The sequence below is a fragment of the Microcaecilia unicolor genome, chromosome 7 (assembly GCF_901765095.1).
Source record: "Microcaecilia unicolor chromosome 7, aMicUni1.1, whole genome shotgun sequence".
In the NCBI taxonomy this organism is placed as follows: domain Eukaryota; kingdom Metazoa; phylum Chordata; class Amphibia; order Gymnophiona; family Siphonopidae; genus Microcaecilia; species Microcaecilia unicolor.
In genome coordinates, this window is record NC_044037.1 from 262779286 (window position 1) to 262797997 (window position 18712).

At 40.7% G+C, this 18712-nt stretch overlaps 1 protein-coding gene across 1 annotated transcript in view; it reads left to right on the forward strand.

Annotated features, from left to right (window-relative positions):
• Positions 1–18712, forward strand: part of LRP1B (LDL receptor related protein 1B) — a 1639960-nt gene that overhangs the window by 780423 nt on the left and 840825 nt on the right. The window contains 2 exon segments of the mRNA XM_030210865.1: positions 9899–10096; positions 14650–14854. Of these exon segments, the coding sequence (XP_030066725.1) occupies positions 9899–10096; positions 14650–14854 (403 nt within the window).

The following is an 18712-nucleotide window of genomic DNA, read 5'->3' on the forward strand; positions in this document are numbered from 1 at the left end:
CCAGAGGGAATCGGGGATGACCTCCCCTGGTCACAAATCCCCTCCCACCCTAAAAAATTTTAAAAACATTTTTTCTAGCCTCTATGCCAACCTCAAATGTCATACCCAGCTCCATCACAGCGTATGCAGGTCCCTGGAGCAGTTTTAGTGGGTGCAGTGCACTTCAGCCAGGCGGACCCATGTCCCCACCGCACTACCTCTTACACTTGTGGGGGTAAGTGTTGAGCCCTCCAACCCCCCCCCCCAAACCCATTATCCCACATGTAGGTGCCCCCCTCCATCCCTAAGGGCTATGGTAGTGGTGTACAGTTGTGGGGAGTGGTTTAGGGGTGTGGGGGGCTCAGCACCCATGGTAAGGGAGCTATGCACCTGGGAGCAATTTGTGAAAGTCCACTGTAGTGCCCCCTAGGGTGCCCAGTTGGTGTCCTGGCATGTGAGGGGGTCCACTGCACTATGAATGCTGGCTCCTTCCCATGACCAAAGGGCTTGGATTACGTTTTTCTGAGATGGGCATCCTCAGTTTCCATTATGGCCAAAAACCGGGTATGACCATCTCTAAGGTCGACCTAAATGTGAGATTTTGGCATCCCCGACTGTATTATCGAAACGAAAGATGGACGCCCATCTTGTTTCGATAATACAGGTTTCCCCGCCCCTTCAAGGGGACATCCTCAGAGATGGGTGCCCTTAGAGATGGGCTTCCTCGTTAAAAAAATGCCCCTCCACATCAACCAGCTCGCCTTTATCCACATGTTTGTTCACCCCTTCAAATAAACGTAATAGATTTGGTGAGGCAAGATTTCCCTTCACTAAATCCATGTTTGCTTTGTCCTCATTAATCCATGCTTTTGAATTATGCTGTGTAATTTGTTCTTTATAATAGTCTCTACCATGTTGCCAGGCACTGACGTCAGGCTCACCGTCTATAATTCCCGGATCCCCTCTGGAACCTATTTTAAATATCGTCCTTACATGGGCTACCCTCTAATCTTCCGGTACCATGCTCAATTTTGAAGATAAATTACATATTACTAACAATAGTTCCGCCAGTTAATTTTCAAATCTATCAGTACTCTGGGATGAATACCATCTGGTACAGGAGATTTGCTACTCTTCAATTTGTCCCATTACATCCTCTAGGTTTACAGAGATTTCAATTTAGTTTCTCCGACTTGTTAGCTTTGAATACCATTTCTGGCACCGGTATCTCTCCCAAATCTTCCTTGGTGAAGGATCGAAGCAAAGAATTCATTTAATCTATCCGCTATGGCTTTGTCTTCCCTGATTGCCCCTTTTAACCCCTCAGTCATCTAGCAGTCCAACCAATTCTTTTGCCGGCTTCTTGCATTTAATATACCTAAAAAAATATTTACTATGTGTTTTTGTCTCCAACGCAAGTATATATATATACTTGGTTATGGTAGTATTCTATAAAGGAAAATCCTTTCCTCTATAGAATCACTTGGGCACCCTCTAGGCTCCTAAATATAGGTGAACTGTTATAGAATTACCCTCTACTCTAACTGCTTAGCACAGTTTAGTACAAATACATTTAATCTGATGAAAAGGGATCAGTTTATATTTTTTATTATCCTTTATTTCTAAAGTTTCAAGTGGAGTAAACACAGCAAGCATACTATTTTTTCAAAGTCATATGCCCTGTCCTTTATAACATTCCTTACTATTTATATTTTTATATAAATTTCTTTACATCATATTTTAAAATGTGAATAGAGGAAGGAACACTATTACTGCAACAAACATACATAACTTTCATCAATTATATTTCATTTTATTGTGATTTGCTTTGAATTAGATATACCAACCAGAAATAAAATGTCAGGCCAAAATTGTTCATATATTTTGTAAAACTAATCCATGATGCTCATTAAAAACTATCATTTTTATGCAGAGAGGAGCCTTGGGCCAAGAATCGTTTTTGTCCTGCACCAGCTCCCTTGCTATCCGTGATTGGTTTATATTTTTATAATAGCACATTACTTTCAGTACACTGCTAATTGTAATATGAATGGATAATTGTGTTCAGATTTGCTTTCTCTCAAGCATGTACACACATAAAATGATGTTCTGTTTATGGCTATATTTTCTTTAGGTTTGATTCCTAAGGTATAGACAGGATTCTGTAAAAAATCGAGTCCCTCAAAAGCAAGGAGAGTTAGACAATTTTACCTTTGCATAGAAAACCTCCTACTAACAAATGAAATACACAAAAGTAATACTGAAAATAAAATATTAAACACAAATGTATTGACCATCATAATTTTTCAACAACTTTATGAAAGTTTGATTACTACTCTGGTTGTATATATGTGTTTATGTTGTACTGATGTTTATTTAGACTTGATATACTGCCCCTCACACAAGACAATCAGAGCAGTTTCAATAAAATTTAGAATCAGGAAAGTACATATACATAAGTATTGCCATTCTGGGAAAGACCAAAGGTCCATCATGCCCAGCATCCTGTTTCCAACAGTGGCCAATCCAGGTCACAAACACCTGGCAAGATCCCCCAAAAATAGAAAACATTCTATACTGCTAATCCCAGAAATAGTGGATTCTCCCCAAGTCCATTTAATAATGGTCTATGGACTTTTTCTTTAGGAAGCTGTCCAAACCTTTTTTAAACTCCACTAAGCTAACCGCCTTACCACATTCTCTGCCAATGAATTCCAGAGTTTAATTACACGTTGAGTGAAGAAATATTTTCTCCGATTCGTTTTAAATTTACTACATTGTAGCTTCATCGCATGACCCTTGTCCTAGTATTCATTATTAAATTTTGGGGGTTTTGCCAGGTTCTTGGGGCCTGGATTGGCCGCTGTCAGAGATGGAGTGCTAGGCTTGATGGACCTTTGGTCTTTTCCCAGCGTGGCAGTGCTTATGTGCTTATATGTTTATTTTTGGAAAGCGTAAACAGACACTTCACATCTACTCTTTCCACTCCACTCCACTCATTTATTTTATAGACCTCTATCATATCTCCCCTCAGCCGCCTTTTCTCCAAGCTGAAGAGCCCTAGCCGCTTTAGCCTTTCCTCACAGGGAAGTTGTCTTATCCCCTTTATCATTTTCGTTGCCCTTCTCTTCACCTTTTCTGTTTCCATTATATCTTTTTTGAGATACGGTGTCCAGAATTGAATGCAATATTCGAGGTGCGGTTGCACCATGGTGCGATACAAGAATTGCAGCCAGGCTCAGCTTCATCTCCACTTCAAAGTGACCCAACTCATCACTGTTCTGTTTGGCTGGAGTCCAGTAACCAGTTCAATGAACACAGGCAACTCCATTGTCCCCATAGGCTATATTCACTGAACAAGAAAATTTAAGGTGGGATGATCCACTGTTTTGCTGTTTCATTTGGTTTACTGAGGAATTGTTATTTATTTCTCGCTTCCACTTTTTCTTTTTACTTTTAACTGCAAGTATCAGATGTAACTGAGTAGAAGTAATAAATAATGGTGGAATTATTACTTCAGTAAAAGTAATAGTAAAAAATGTATCCTGTACTTCTTTACAAGTTAAAATGATAAAATGTTTACTTAAGAACAGTAACTAGTTACATTTACTTAGTTACTATACAACACTGACGCCTTACCACCTCATTACTAGACCCCCCCCCCCCTTCCCTCAAATTGGTTAAAGACTGCTAGAAACTGTCTTGTCCCCTTAGTTTTACATTTGGTTAGTCTTTACCTCCCTGTTTACTAAGCCGTGCGACAATGCTGACACAGCCCATTCAAAGTGAATGGGCAGTGTTGGCATTAGCGAATGACAGCGCTAGCATGGCTTAGTAAACAGGGGGGTTAGTCTTTCAACTAGCCTAGCCCCCCTTGCCTGGAAGAAAGCAGTAGTTAAGCCTATGCTCAAGAATCCTTCCCTTGACCCCCTTCTTCCTGAGCACTACCATCCCATTTCCAACCTGAATTTCCTGTCAAAAATCACTGAACAGATTGTCTTTGATTAGCTTCTACAATTTACTGATAGTCACTACATTATACACTCCTATCAAACAGGGTTTTATGCTACTCATAGCATAGAAACTATACTGAATGCTTTAATTAGCGAGTTACATTCTTATCTTGACTCTGGCAAAATAGTCCTCCTCGTTTCTCTTCATCTTTGCACTGCATTTGACTTGGTTGATCACTCCCTCTTTCTTGCCTATCTTCAATCTATCTGTTAATCTGGTTCTGATTTCAATTGGTTCACTTCTTATCACTCTGACTTAAGTTTGTTAGTTTTTACTCTTCTTCAACCTCTTCTACCTTGCCTTTGAATTACATTTGGCCACAAGGCTCTATTCTTTTCTGTTACTATTTAACATTTTTCTTAACCCTTTAGCCCTCCTAATCCAAGATTGTAACATTAAATTCTTCTTTTATGCAGATGATATTTTGCTGATCTATACTGTTTTACCACATAATCCTGACTTCTCATTATTGCAGGCATGTCTGCATTCTCTCTCAGACTGGCTCACTCTTCATAGAATGAATCTCACCTATAGACTGTTGAATTTCTGGCTCACTTTCTGCTCTTTTAGCCCTGCTCTCATTATTTGATATTCAAGTTTTCTTTGTTAATTCATTCTGTTACTTAGGTGTTATTATTGATACTAAACTCTCTTTTGATCCTCAAGTATCCCGTGTGGTAAGGAAAGGTTTCTATTGGTTAAGACACATTTGTTCCATCAGTCAGTTCTTAGATTTTGCCTCTCTTCATACTTTTATTCATGCATTTGTCATTTCCCGACTTGACTACTGTAACACAGTCTACTGTGGAACTCCTTCTTGTCTTCTCTGTCATTTGCAAACCCTCCATAATTCTGCTGCTAGATTTCTATGTAAAGCAAAAAGATTTGATCATATTACCCCACTTTTTATCTGCTTGCACTTGTTGCCCATCCAGTATAGAGACTGGTTCAAAGTTCTTTGTCTCACTCATAAAGCTCTCCACCTAGGTTCTCCATCCTAGCTTTCCTAATTTGTAATTCCCTATACTCCTTCCTGTTCACTGCGTTCACTTGATTCTCACTAATTAGTGCTTCCTTCCCTGAGATATGTCCACTACAAGTCCACCCACACTTCTAACATAGTAACATGGTAACCTTTACCGCCCTTTACCAAAGTGGTGGTATGCCCAATGCAGGCTTACTGCTCACTAAAATGGAAGTACCGCCGGGCTAGCACAGTAGCCTGGTGGTAGTTCCCTCCCCCAGCATCCGCCATTTCCAGCACTGCAAAAATATTTCAATTTTTATTGTGCCGGTGTGTATCCAGGGGTAATCAGGCAGTACCATATGCTGCCAGGTTACAGCCAGGTTAGAGCGGGAGCCCTTACTGCCACCTCAATGGGTGGCAGTAAGTGCTCTCCCCCAAAATGGCTGCCTGGTAAGTGGTTCACTTGCTGCATGACCATTTCTTTAAGAAAAGGGAAACCTTCCTTTTACCCTCTGTGGTAAAAGGGGGCCTCGGCACATGTCAAAAACACGCGCTGATGCCAGAGCAGACCCCCTTTTGCCGTAGCTTCATAAAAGGACCCTATAGTAACATAGTAGATAGTGGCAGATAAATACCTGTACATCCAGTCTGTTCATCAAAATAAACTCATAGCATAAGGTATGATGTGATTCTTCATGTAGGTATATAGTGGGGTTCCCCAGGGTTCTGTGCTGGGGCCGATGCTTTTTAACATATTTGTAAATGATCTAGAGATGAGATTAACTAGTGAGGACCTTATGAGACTGGGCATCCAAATGGTAGATGACTTTTAATGTGAGCAAGTGCAAAGTGATGCATGTGGGAAAGCCGTTTGGACGGCTTCCTAAAGGAAAAGTCCATAGACCGTTATTAAATGGACTTAGGGAAAATCCACTATTTCTGGGATAAGCAGTATAAAATGTTTTGTACATTTTGGGGATCTTGCCGGGTATTTGTGACCTGGATTGGCCACTGTTGGAAACAGAATGCTGGGCTCGATGGACCTTTGCTCTTTCCCAGTACGGCAATACTTATGTACTTAAGTAGGAACCCAAACTATAAGTACATGATGCAAGGTTCCTCATTAGGAGTCACCACCCAGGAAAAGGATCTTAGGTGTCATCGTTGATGATACGTTCAAACCTTCTGCTCAGTGTGCAGAGGCAACTAAAAAAGCAAATAGAATGTTAGGAATTATTAAGAAAGGAATGGAAATAATTAGAATGTTATAATGCCTTTGTATTGTTCCATGGTATGACCACACCTTGGATACTGTGTGCAATTCTGGTCACCGCATCTCAAAAAAGATAGAAAATGTACAGAGAAGGGCAACGGAAATGATAAAGGGGATAGGGTGATTTCCCTATGAGGAAAGGCTAAACCAACTAGGGCTCTTCTGCTTGGAAAAGAGATGGATGAGGGGAGATATGATAGAAGTCTATAAAATAATGAGTAGAGTGGAACGGGTAGACATGGGTCGCTTGTTTACTCTTTTCTAAAATATTAGGACTAGGGGACAAGCAGTTAAGCTACTAAGTAGTAGATTTAAAACAATCTGGAGAAAATATTTCTTCACTCAATGTATTATTAAACTCTGGAATTTGTTGCAAGAGAATGTGGTAAAAGAAGTTAGCAGGGTTTAAAAAAAAAAAAAAAAAAGGTTTGGATAAATTCCTAAAAGAAAAGTCCATAAGCCATTATTAAGATGGGCTTGGGGAAAATCCACTGCTTATTTCTAGGATATACAACCAAGAAATGGTAGAATAAAGTTCAAATAGTGTGAAATGGTCACAAGGTTGCATGTCCGTATGCAGTTCCAGGAGTGATTACTATCCCGACAGGTGCCTGTTTCTCTTTTGTGCTCTCTAAAGTAGTAGGAGAGATACTGACTTTCCCTTGACAAAGCACAAAAGAGAAACAGGCACCTGTCGGGATAGTAATCACTCTTGGAACTGCATACGGACATGCATGCAGATAAGTGTCTTATAAGTCATCTCTGCTACAGTGAATGATAATACTCTTGTCGATATAATACCGGTCACATAATTTAATAAGTTGAAACTGAGAGGTTAATGTTAAATCACTGCATAAGCAATATAAAAAGCACAAATTTTTTTATTTGCAAGATACGGATGGTTGGGGGCTGTCTATGATTATAATTGTCACATTGATCAGGCACACCAGATTGGTGATACATTATTTGCCTTTGTGACTGTATGAGACTTCCCCAAAACACATCAACCTTGTGACCATTTGGCACTATTTGAACTTTATTCTACCATTTATTGGTTGTATATGGTGTATATATTTTTGGTAGATTGCCGCCACCACAATTTTGACAGTATTTCTAGGATAAGCAGCATAAGATCTGTTTTAATGTTTGGGATCTTTCCAGGTACTTGTGACCTGGATAAGCCACTGTTGGAAACAGGATACTGGGCTTGATGGACATTCGGTCTATTCCAGTATGGCAACACTTAGGTTTTTATACTCTTATCTTTATTTGTCCTTGCCATTTTCAGGGTATAGACTGTAGACGTTTGTTTGGCACTGTCCTTGCTCTAAAACCTCTGATGTAATTGAAGCCCCATTTTAGCCCATCCAAATCTGTTCAGCCACAATCAGTACACAGACCATAGAAGTCTGCCCAGCACAGGCTTCACTTCCCAATTACTGGTGTTGTCATCTAATGACCTCTATGCTGGATTCTATATATTGTGCCTTAATTTCCGTGTGGAGATTGAAGTGTAATCTATAACATTGCATGTAACTTAATTGGTTAACAAGCTAATAAGTGCTGTCAATTGGATGTCAGCAAGCAATTATCAGCACTAATTGGCATTAATTAAAATTTACAAGCAGAACTAGTTAAACGCATTCTGGAATGTGGTACATGTAAATTCTAAGTCAGATTCTTGAAAAGAGGGCATGGCCATGGGGAAGACATGGGTGTTTCTAAAATCTGTGTGCATTGTTATAGAATACATCCATGCTGTGTCTAATTTAGGCATCAGTATTTACGCCAAGTAAAACATGGCTTAAATGGCCGCAACTACATTTGGTTGCTTGGAGAGGTGCTCAATATATTCTATATACCGTGCAGAAATTTAAGCCTATTCTTCAAAATTTAGGTGTACTTTAGAGAATTCACCTAGGCATATTTTTTCTGCGTGGATTTTTCAGGCACCATATATAGAATGCAGACCAAAGTGCACACTAATCTTTAGTGCCCACTAAATCTGTTAGCATAACTTAGCAAAGGGAGCCCTTAGTTCTTATACTGTTATCCAAAACCCCACCAAAAGGGAGACTTGATATACTGCCTTTCTGTGTTTTTTTCACAACTGCATTCAAAGTGGTTTATATAATGTATACAGGTACTTATTTTGTAACTGGGGCAACGAAAGGTTAAGTAACTTGCCCAGAGTCACAAGGAGCTGCAGGGGTGATTGAACCTAATTCCCCAGGATCAAGGTCCTGTACTAACCACTAGGCTACTCCTCCACTCAATGATCACTGTTTCTATGTCCTCTATTATAATCTGAAAAAATATAACTTTTCCTGTGTTAAAACATCTGGCTATGTAATATTCATATAAACAAAATAAAAACCAGGCGATCCAGGTGATTATATAGTCACAACTGTATTATTCTCTGAGCCTTTAACACTCTTTTTGCTATGTACAGTGGTTCTAAATAATAAAAAAATACTCTCATGAATCAAGTTGCACAGGTTGCAAAACAGAAGTATGACAACCATAAGAAAAGTCTGCAATTTACCAAATGTATGAGCATTTATCTTCTCCTTTTGAAAACTCTAGCACAGTATCTCATTTGGCAGAAATACAAAAAATAATCTACCTCTAAGAGAAACAGTTTATTCATTTAGGGCGTCTTTTACAAAGGCGCACTAGCAATTTTAGTGCACACTAATGATTAGCGTGCGTTAAACGCTAGAGACGCCATTAGAAATATATGCGCATCTCTAATGTTTAGCATATGCTTATTAGCATGCGCTAAAAATGCTAGCATGCCTTTGTAAAAGGTACCCTTAATAAAGTTTGGATATCTTGCTTTAATTAAACTCTTTGGCAGATGTGCAAGAGAGTGAAGAGATCAGAGAGAGAAAGAGCCTGCAGCTCTGTGGTTATAGTAGGTACGGTACAGAGATACATGACAGTTAAACAAAGGAGTTCTATTACTAACAATTAGTAAATGTCATCTGCCACAGGGCCCATTCTATTCCTATGGACCAGTGGCGTAGCTATGGGGGCCACGGGGGCCTGGGCCCCCAAATTGGCTCTGGGGCCCCCGGTTTGGCTGGCGGGGGTCCCCGACCCCAACCCCCAACAGCTGAAGTGTTTATCTGTCCTGCGCTGGTCTTGCATATGCCTCCTCTCCTGTTTCCAGTTGCACCATGCATGCTCTTGTTTTAATGAAATTGAGCATGCTTGCACATGCTTAGTTTCATTAAAATGAGCGTGCAGAGTATGGCGCGCTGAAAACAGAAGAGGAAGCAAATACGAGACCAGCGCGGGACAGATAAACGCTTCAGCTGGCAGGGGTTGGGGACCCCATCAAAGGTACCTTGCGGCGGGGGGCTCAGAAGCGTCGAGGGGGGGTTGTAAGTGGTGGGGAGGGGAGGGGAGGCTGGGGGAGGCAGGCTAAAATGTGCCCCCCCACACACATTGGGCTCTGGACCCCCACTCCCGCCAAGGTCTGGCTATGCCCCTGCTATGGACCCTGCTGCAGATAGGATGCGTATTAATAAAAGACCCCCAAGGTGACCCTTATCTGCCTGACATATATGTGTTGCTTTCTTTTAACTTCCATAGGATGTATCAGATCAGTCACTCTTGTTTTCTAATATCCAAACATTTGTCTTCTATTTCGTTTGCAGATCCATTTGAAGCTTTCATAATATTTTCCATTCGGCATGAGATCAGGAAGATTGATCTTCACAAACGAGACTATAACTTGTTAGTTCCTGGTTTAAGAAACACAATAGCCCTGGATTTTCATTTCAACCAGAGCTTACTCTACTGGACAGATGTTGTTGAGGATAAAATTTACAGAGGCAAGCTCTCAGAATCTGGAGGTAGATTATTTGAATTTCAGATCTGACTAGTTCATAAGATTGACTTGTTTTTCTACCTATGTTTCCTTTCGTTGTTGCTTTCTAGTTAAATTGCAATAAAAGGGGGGAAACAACTTTTAAAAATATCCCCTTTCCTTTTTACAGACAATTCTATAAATGAGCACCTCCATCTAGGTGTCCTGATGTCCTCTGGTGAGAATCTACTCTATAACGGCATATGGACTCCCAGGCTCCCTTATAGAATATTAGCATATACTGGTATCAGTGTGCTTATATTTACACCCCTGCAATTAAACCAGCCACAGACCTGGTATAACTGTGGTTATGTAAATATACCAAAGACGCACATAACTTACAGTATTTTATTAGTGGAAGACACACCTGTGTCACCAATGCTCCACACATGTGGTTCCTCCTCCCCAACACAGCTTTATTTAGGTTACCCCATGGCACATAATAATGAAACCAAGACAAAGCAGAGATAGTCCAAAGGAAGGGTCTCAGGTTCAGCATATGCTTGTCATTGCTTCAGTGCTGGATTCATCCATACTTGTGCTTTTTATGTGCCAATGAAGATTTGTGCTTTTGACCCATGATGAAGGTTGGTATGCCAAACTTGGCCAAGTCGGGTCACTTTCTAATAAATCTATTTGAAGCTGAACTTGAGACTCCTCCTTCTTTTGGTCAAGCAAGTGAAGCCACCCCGACTGTGTTGCCTACAATCTCTGAACCCTCTCCCGAAGCATCAGTGGAATGCTCATCCTCCTCCTGATCTGATTATGAAGAAGAAGAAGAGTCTGATAGTCCTTCCTCACTCTGTGTATGACAAGAGACCAGAGGAGAGTGACCCTCTGAAGAGGGAGATGGAGAACTTCTGCGGTTCCTCTGTGACTTTCAAGAGCCCCTTGCTTGTGTACTCATAGTAGGCTTGTGGTGACCCTCTTTCTTTGCCCAAATAGGTTCTTTTCGTTGCGTACGAGTATAATCCAAACTTTTAATAAAAACTTGTATCTCCTTGTCTGATTGTAAAAATCTGCCTTCAGCTGTAATAACCAATTTGGCAGGGAACCATATTCTCACCTGTACTCCCCATTCTAGTAAAGCTTGCTTGTATTGCCGTAGTTCCTAACATTGTCTCGCAGTTTCCATGCTTATACCAGGGATCTCTTTGATCGTGCGATTCTCCCAGGGAATATCCTTTTTTCTGTCTAGCCAGTCTTAAAATATAGTCTGCATCTGAGAACTGCAACGTCTTGATAATAAAGTCTCAGGGAAGCAGATGCGGATCTGATTTCAGGTGGAGCTCATAGTGCACTCTCTCAATTTCAAACGGGGCTGAGTCAGGGGATCTGGAAAACACTGAAATAGTAATTTACGGATAAAATTCAAATTAGGACTTATATACCACTAAAATCCCCTTATTAGGGCTCAATGAGGTTTACAATAATTAGAATAACGCCATATAATACATTGTATGAGAGGTAGGAAGTAGACCATGAGAAGAGATGTCATCATGTGATTGTTCAAAGCCCTAGGGAACCCTCAAAAGTCTTAAATTTGATCTATAGGCCCTGTTTTCCTGAACTTGGATCTTATCAGATAAATGTTCCACTTAACATAGGGGTCCTTTTACAAAGGCATGCTGAAAAATGGCCTGTGGTAGTGTAGACACTTGTTTTGAGCGCACGTAGAATTATTTTTCAGCGCACCTACAAAAAATGTCTTTTTTGCCGAAAATGGATATGCGACACAAATCAAAATTGCCGTGCATCCATTTTGGGTCTGAGACCTTACCGCCAGCCATAGACCTTGTGGTAAAGAATTTGTGTGGTAATGACCTATGCGTTTCAGACACCACTTGGCAAGCAGCCGCTATGCGTGCCAGAAAATAAAAAAATATTTTTCAGATGCGCATAGCGGATGAGTGCCAAAATTGAAATTACCGCAAGGGTCACGTGGTAACCGGGCAGTAACTCCAATTTGGCGCACGTTGCGCACGCGTAGGCACCTACGGAGCTTAGTAAAAGGGCCCGTAGTAACATAGTAAGTAACGGCAGATAAAAACCTGAATGGTCCATCCAGTTTTCCGAACAATCACATTCATTATCAATTCAAGATTAAATCAACAACGAATGTGATATTATATACTTGATCATGATCTTTCTTTAGTGTTTCTGGGACATTTAGAAGTCCGCCCTGCTCTGTCCTTATATTCCAGCTACTGGAGTTGCCGTCAAAGCCCACTCAAGCCTATCTGAATCCATCTTGTAATTTGCGTGACAAAAACCATAAAAGTCTGCCTGGCACTGTCCTCACATTCTAAATTACTGGAATTTCCATCTAAGCTCTCTCCAGCCCTTCCTAAAATGGATTGCTATATGCGGGACTCAGACTGTACAAGCCAGCCCAGCTCTGGCCTTAGTTGATGCAGCCAGAGTTACCTTCTAACGTCACAGGACGTCCCGGTGAAGGGGCGGGGAAACCTGTATTATCGAAACAAAAGATCGGCGTCCATCTTTCATTTTGATAATACAGTCGAGGATGCCCAAATCTTGACATTTAAGTCGTCCCTAGAGATGGTTGTCCTTAGACTTGGTCATTTCTGATTTTCGGCGATAATGGAAACTAAGGACACCCATCTCAGAAACGACCAAATGCAAGCCCTTTGGTCATGGGAGGAGCCAGCATTCATATTGCACTGGTCCCCCTGACATGCCAGGACACCAACCGGGCACCCTAGGGAGCACTGCAGTGGACTTCAGAAAAATATCTCAGGTACATAGCTCCCTTAACTTGTGTGCTGAGCCCCCCAAAACCCACTACCCCCAACTGTACACCACTACCATGGCCCTTACAGGTGAATGGTGGCACCTACATGTGGGCACAGTGGGTTTGTGGTGGGTTTTGGAGGGCTCATATTTACCACCACAAGTGTAACAGGTGGGGGGATGGGCCTGGGTCCGCCTGCCTGAAGTGCACTGCACCCACTAAAACTGCTCCAGGGCCCTGCATACTGCTGCGATGGACCTGAATATGTCATTTGAGGCTGGCCCAAAAAATTTTTGGGGTGGAAGGGGGCTTGTGACCACTGGGGGAGAAACGGGAGGTCATCCCCAATTCCCTCCGGTGGTCATCTGGTCAATTCGGGCACCTTTTCATGGCTTGGTCGTAACAAAAAAAAGACCAAGTAAAGTCGTCCAAGTACTTGTCAGGGACGCCCCTTTTTTTGATTATGGGTCAAGGACGCCCATGTGTTAGGTATTCCCAAGTCCCGCCTCTGACACGCCCCGGGGAACTTTGGTCGTCCCCGCGATGGAAAGCAGTTGGGCAATCCTGTGAGAAGGACGCCCATCTTCCTTCCAATTTGTGCCCATCTTCCTTCCTATTTTCTAACTGGTAAGGGCTCCCATGCTATCCAGCATGCTAATAAGTTAGTGCATGGCAATGCATCTGTGCTAAACGATAATCAGTGGGTGTGCCTACTCTCCACCTCCAAATATGCCCCCAGTACTGAACATAAAACTACTGTGGGATGCTTGAGTGGGCCCCACGGTACTGGATTTTAACCTGCAGTAAGCACGCCTTAGTACTTACCACAGCTTAGTAAAAGGGCCTCAAATGCATGTCAGCATTAGCTCATGAACAGCCACTAGGGCTGCTTAGCAAACCAGAATGTTAATGTCTTAATGTCCCTTTTACTAAGGTGTGGTGAAATCTGGCCTTAATGCATTTTAACACAGACTTTGCTGCATGCTAAGCCCAAAATGAACATGGCACTAAAGAGGAGATTTTTAATGCAGATTATATGCTACTGTTGTCATTAGCATGCAGCAACTGCATACAGTTAGTGCAGGGGCACTTACCAAGGAGGTTTAATAAGACAGGAGACAGCATGAGTCTATCTGGCCCATTATGTAGGCTGAAGTCAGTAAACGGAGCTTGCCACCATATTGAGTGACCCCAAAAATTCACAGACACTATTGAAAACAATAGCAAACTTGTGAGGTTCATATTATTTTGTTAAACCTCCTGGGTTTTGTATTCTTTTTCTTAGGAGGGGAGTTGGGAGAGGTTAGGGAGTTCATTTTGGGTGCACCAATAGGGTGACTGCTGGGGGAAACCGGCTTTAACTTGACATCATGCCGTCTCCTTGTCTTATTAAATCTCCTTGGCACTTACTGCCTCCTATTTAGGAGGCACTAGGTGCTCCTGTGTTAACTCTTTGCAATCCAGTTAGTGCTCGCTAATCATAATGCACTAGCTGAATAATGTAGGAATGCCTTCTCTCCACTCATAACACACCCCTCCTAAAAATATTTTTTTTTTAGTAGATAATGCATTGGTTAGTGTGCACAAACGGGGGCAGATATCTGCAAAATGCTTTAATGTATTTTGAGGTAGCCTGTTTGTGTGCACTTACCATGTGTTGAGGTCTTAATGCCCTTTCTTAAAGGGCATCTTAGTAAAGTAAGCATTTTTCACCCTCTACTCAAACAATTATGCTATTTGTATTTCCTGTACTGAATTTACTTAAAACCTTCTCATCATTTTAGGTGTAAGTGGCATAGAAGTAGTTATACAACATGGCCTAGCAACTCCTGAGGGCCTTTCAATAGACTGGATTGCAGGAAACATTTACTGGATAGACAGTAATTTGGATCACGTTGAAGTAGCAAAATTAGATGGAACAATGAGATCAACATTAATAGCAGGTGGCATGGAGCATCCAAGAGCTATTGCCCTGGATCCTAGATATGGGTAAATATTTTCTTCATTTTTGTTTATTGCAATTTTTTTGAGTAGAGTTATGAATATATAAATCATTACACTGATGAAGGCAGACTCGTGTTAAGTGAAAATCTGTTTTTAGTTTAATATTTATGGCCCCGTTTACTAAGCCATGCTAGCATTTTTAGCATATGCTAACGCTAGAGACATCCATAGGAATATATGGATGGGTGTCTCTAGCATTTAGCATGTGCTACAAACGCTAGCACACCTTAATAAACAGGACCCTTAGTAAGTTTTAATAGCCTTTGTGGAGCGGAATTTTAGAAAGGACATCCACGTCTGTACATCAGATATGGATATCCATTTCTCATGTATTTTAGTACAGGCTTTGCTGACATACAGCCTGTTCTAAAAAACATGAGAAATGGACATCTAAGTGCTGGCTTTGTCCAGCATGAACATCCATTTTACAAACTGAAACGTCTAATTTATGAATAGGACAAAACAAGAGACTTGTCTGCAGTGAAAAATATTATGTATGTTGATGATATCACCCTGTTGGTTCCTTTGGAAAACTCAACAGTGAATATTGACTGTAAGGTTGAATCTTATGTTAAGTTGGTGGAGGGTTGGGTTTTAACATGCAAACTGAAACTTAATTTGGAAAAAAAAAACTATTTTTAAAAATCATTTAATCCACAGCAGACTGCTTTTTGTCAGTCTTTATTTATATGTGGTTCTTGTTTTCCAGTTAAATCGGGAATACAGATATTTGGGGTGGTTATAGATGCCAAGTTATCTTTTAAAAACTATGTGATGCTGTTAACCAAAAAATGTTTTAATTTATTTAAGAAGACTGTGAAGAGTTAGACACGGTTTAGATCTAGTGCAATTTAGACTGATTGTTCTGGCTATGATTCTGAGTCAACTCCAGTATTGTAACATACTTTTTTTTTTGTGGGCTGTACTCAGACACATTTTAGAAGGTAACAGACATTTCAGAATATGGCGATTAAAGTAGTTTATTCAGTGGGCAAATTTGATAGAGAGACTCCACTACTAATTAAAGCATATTGGTTGCCAGTTCAGGTTAGAGTCTACATTAAAGCTTGTACGACTACTTTAAAAATATTTCATAGCATAGCACCACAATGTAGGCTATCCTTAACAGCTTTTCCTAATCCTAATAATGTCAGGTGGCTAAGAGACACTTTGGTGCTACATGTATTAGATATGAGAAGGATCTTCAGTCCTCCTTTTCTTTTTCAGGTATTAAATGGAACGATTGTCCTTCTGTGATTAGGTATTCTAATAGCCTTATTTTATTTTAGAAATCATTGAAGATATGAATATTTGAGAAGTTTTTAAATACTAAGGATTATAATGAAATAAGCTTCTCATTTGAATTTTGTTACTAGATGTTTTTAATTGTACTCTCCTAGCTATGCCTGTTTATATATATATATATGTATGTATATGTAAACCGCATAGAACTTTACAAGGAGTTTGCGGTATAGAAATATTTTTTAGATTAGATTAGATCTCTGGTGGTCTTGAGGTTCTGGGCAGAAGTAATCCACAGTTGCTCCTACTCCTGCCAGTCCTGGACTCAAAATGGTGCAGTCATAAAGGGCCACATAAGAGATATGCTTCTGGTGTCAAGATAGTCTGCAAAACCTGTAAGATGGACTTCACTTTCATCTGATCCAAAAGTGTAAAATGCTCTAAGCAAAATTTGCTGTTGCCTATTAAGGCTCTAAGGCCTAAGGTGAAGAAGTTTACACTACATACTTTCATGGAGGAAATTTTGTAAATGAAATACATTGTGAAGGAGAAACATGATGCCTTGTCAGAAATGTGACTTGATATAACTTGTAAGATCAACTTCTACAGCACTCACAAAGTTGGCAGAATTACAGCAAAGAGGTGGATGTCATGATGCTGTCTTACAGATACTGCAGAAATGAACCCAAGCTATTTTTTGTATTGGAACACAATCTGGAAGACTTAAATAACAGATCTTGGTAGAACAACATGTGGGTTTTATTAGTACCACAGGGTGTGGAGCGCATGGATGCCATTTCTTTTATATAAGCCTAAACCTTTGGATATACATTTCAACCAACCTTTTGAAACTGAAAGGGCTCACTATGCTCCATTGCATAGGGACACCCATTCTAGACACCCACATTCTTTTGTGCTGAAGATACAGTGCTACATTATCTACTGTACATGCATTGATTCTCTTGCAAAAGACAAAGCTCAAAGCACCACTGAAAGATGAAGGGCAAACTATCATGATAAGTCATGATTTAAATAAATAAATGATGATGTGAAGGAAGCAACTGCTCGATTTACAGGATCCTTTGAAGAATCTGGTGGCCTGCAATGGCTTTCTGCTTCTGGCTTATATGCAAGTAACAATACGCAACCCTGCTCACAATTTTGAAGATCCATTGAAACCACAACATTATATTCAGGAGCTTCAAGCAGAACAAATGTACTGTTAAAGAATGTGGATTGAATATTTGATTCCAGGAAACTGGTATGAGTATATGTAGTTGGCATCTGGACACGGATGGGAACTCTTATTTGCAGTGAATCATTAGATGTGTTCTTCATTATGGAATAGGACTTGCTGTGATGCTACCTTGTAGCTGAAGAAGTGCTGTGGATATGTTAAGGATGCATGTATGAGGTCTGGTGAGTGCATGCTGTGAAGTTAGATTTTATGTGGGGTGTTCTACAGTGCCTGGTCTGGTTTAGGGAGTGACTTAAGGATTATTGGTTAAAGGTGGACTTGTGTGGTGTTTGAGGCTGTGGTTGCCTGGTGTATTGTGGTGAAGAGATTTTGATGTCTAACTGCTTGGTCCTTGGCATGGCTGTTTTCATTGTGCTCTCACTAGCACAGTGTGGATTTTATTGCACTGGTGGTTTATGGAATTGTTGAGGGCTGTATGACTTTGGCTTAAATGTGACTGTTTTAAATGAGCTACACCCTAATTCTATATATGGTACTCACAATTGTGCACACAAATTTGGATGCACACCCAATATGCACACAAAAAAGTAATTGACAAATGAGACAATTAGCCTTGATAATTGGGTGCTAATAAATTATCTAAGATATTTGGCTTTAATTTAAATTTATGCATTTTTAGCACTGGGATCCACATGAAAATTTTATGCGTGGCTCAGAAAAGGAGAGTGGCCATTAGAGGGGCATGGATGTTCCTTGAATCTTTGCACAGTGTTACAGAATAAGAGAGATCTGTGCCTAATTTAGGCATGAGAATTTACACCAGATTTCAGTTGTTGTAATCCTCACACCCAAAATTGGGCACAGATTCAAGTGCTGAATGCTATTCTATACACGGCACCGAACTCTGAGCACCATTTATAGAATAGCACTTAGCACTAATTTTTATCAGTACCGATATTTGTGTGCCATTTATACAATTGAGCCCTTCATGTTTACTAGACAGGGAGTTAGAGATCTCATTGAATGTCTTACAATTCTTTGTGGCTATAACTGTATTTAAACTGTGATTGATGCCCTTTTGAAGATCAGGCACTTAGGTTCTTAGTACTGATTTTCAGCACTAGGCTTATGTGGACTCAGCAGATATTAAACTGGAGCTCGCATAAGACTTATGTGGCCTGACTGAATATCAGGCCAGGGCCCACATAACTTAAAATAAAAGTCCCTGAGGCATATCTCACCCCCCTGGACACCGCCCCCTTTTTTCTTCCCTCCTCCTCCAGCCTGTGGCAAGAACCCCCCCCCCCCCCACAGAAGACCTCACAGCCATCCAGATAGGCCCTCCCCCAGGCCTACCTATATCCCATGTGATCCAGCAGGGTCTTCAGAGGCAGGAGCACAGC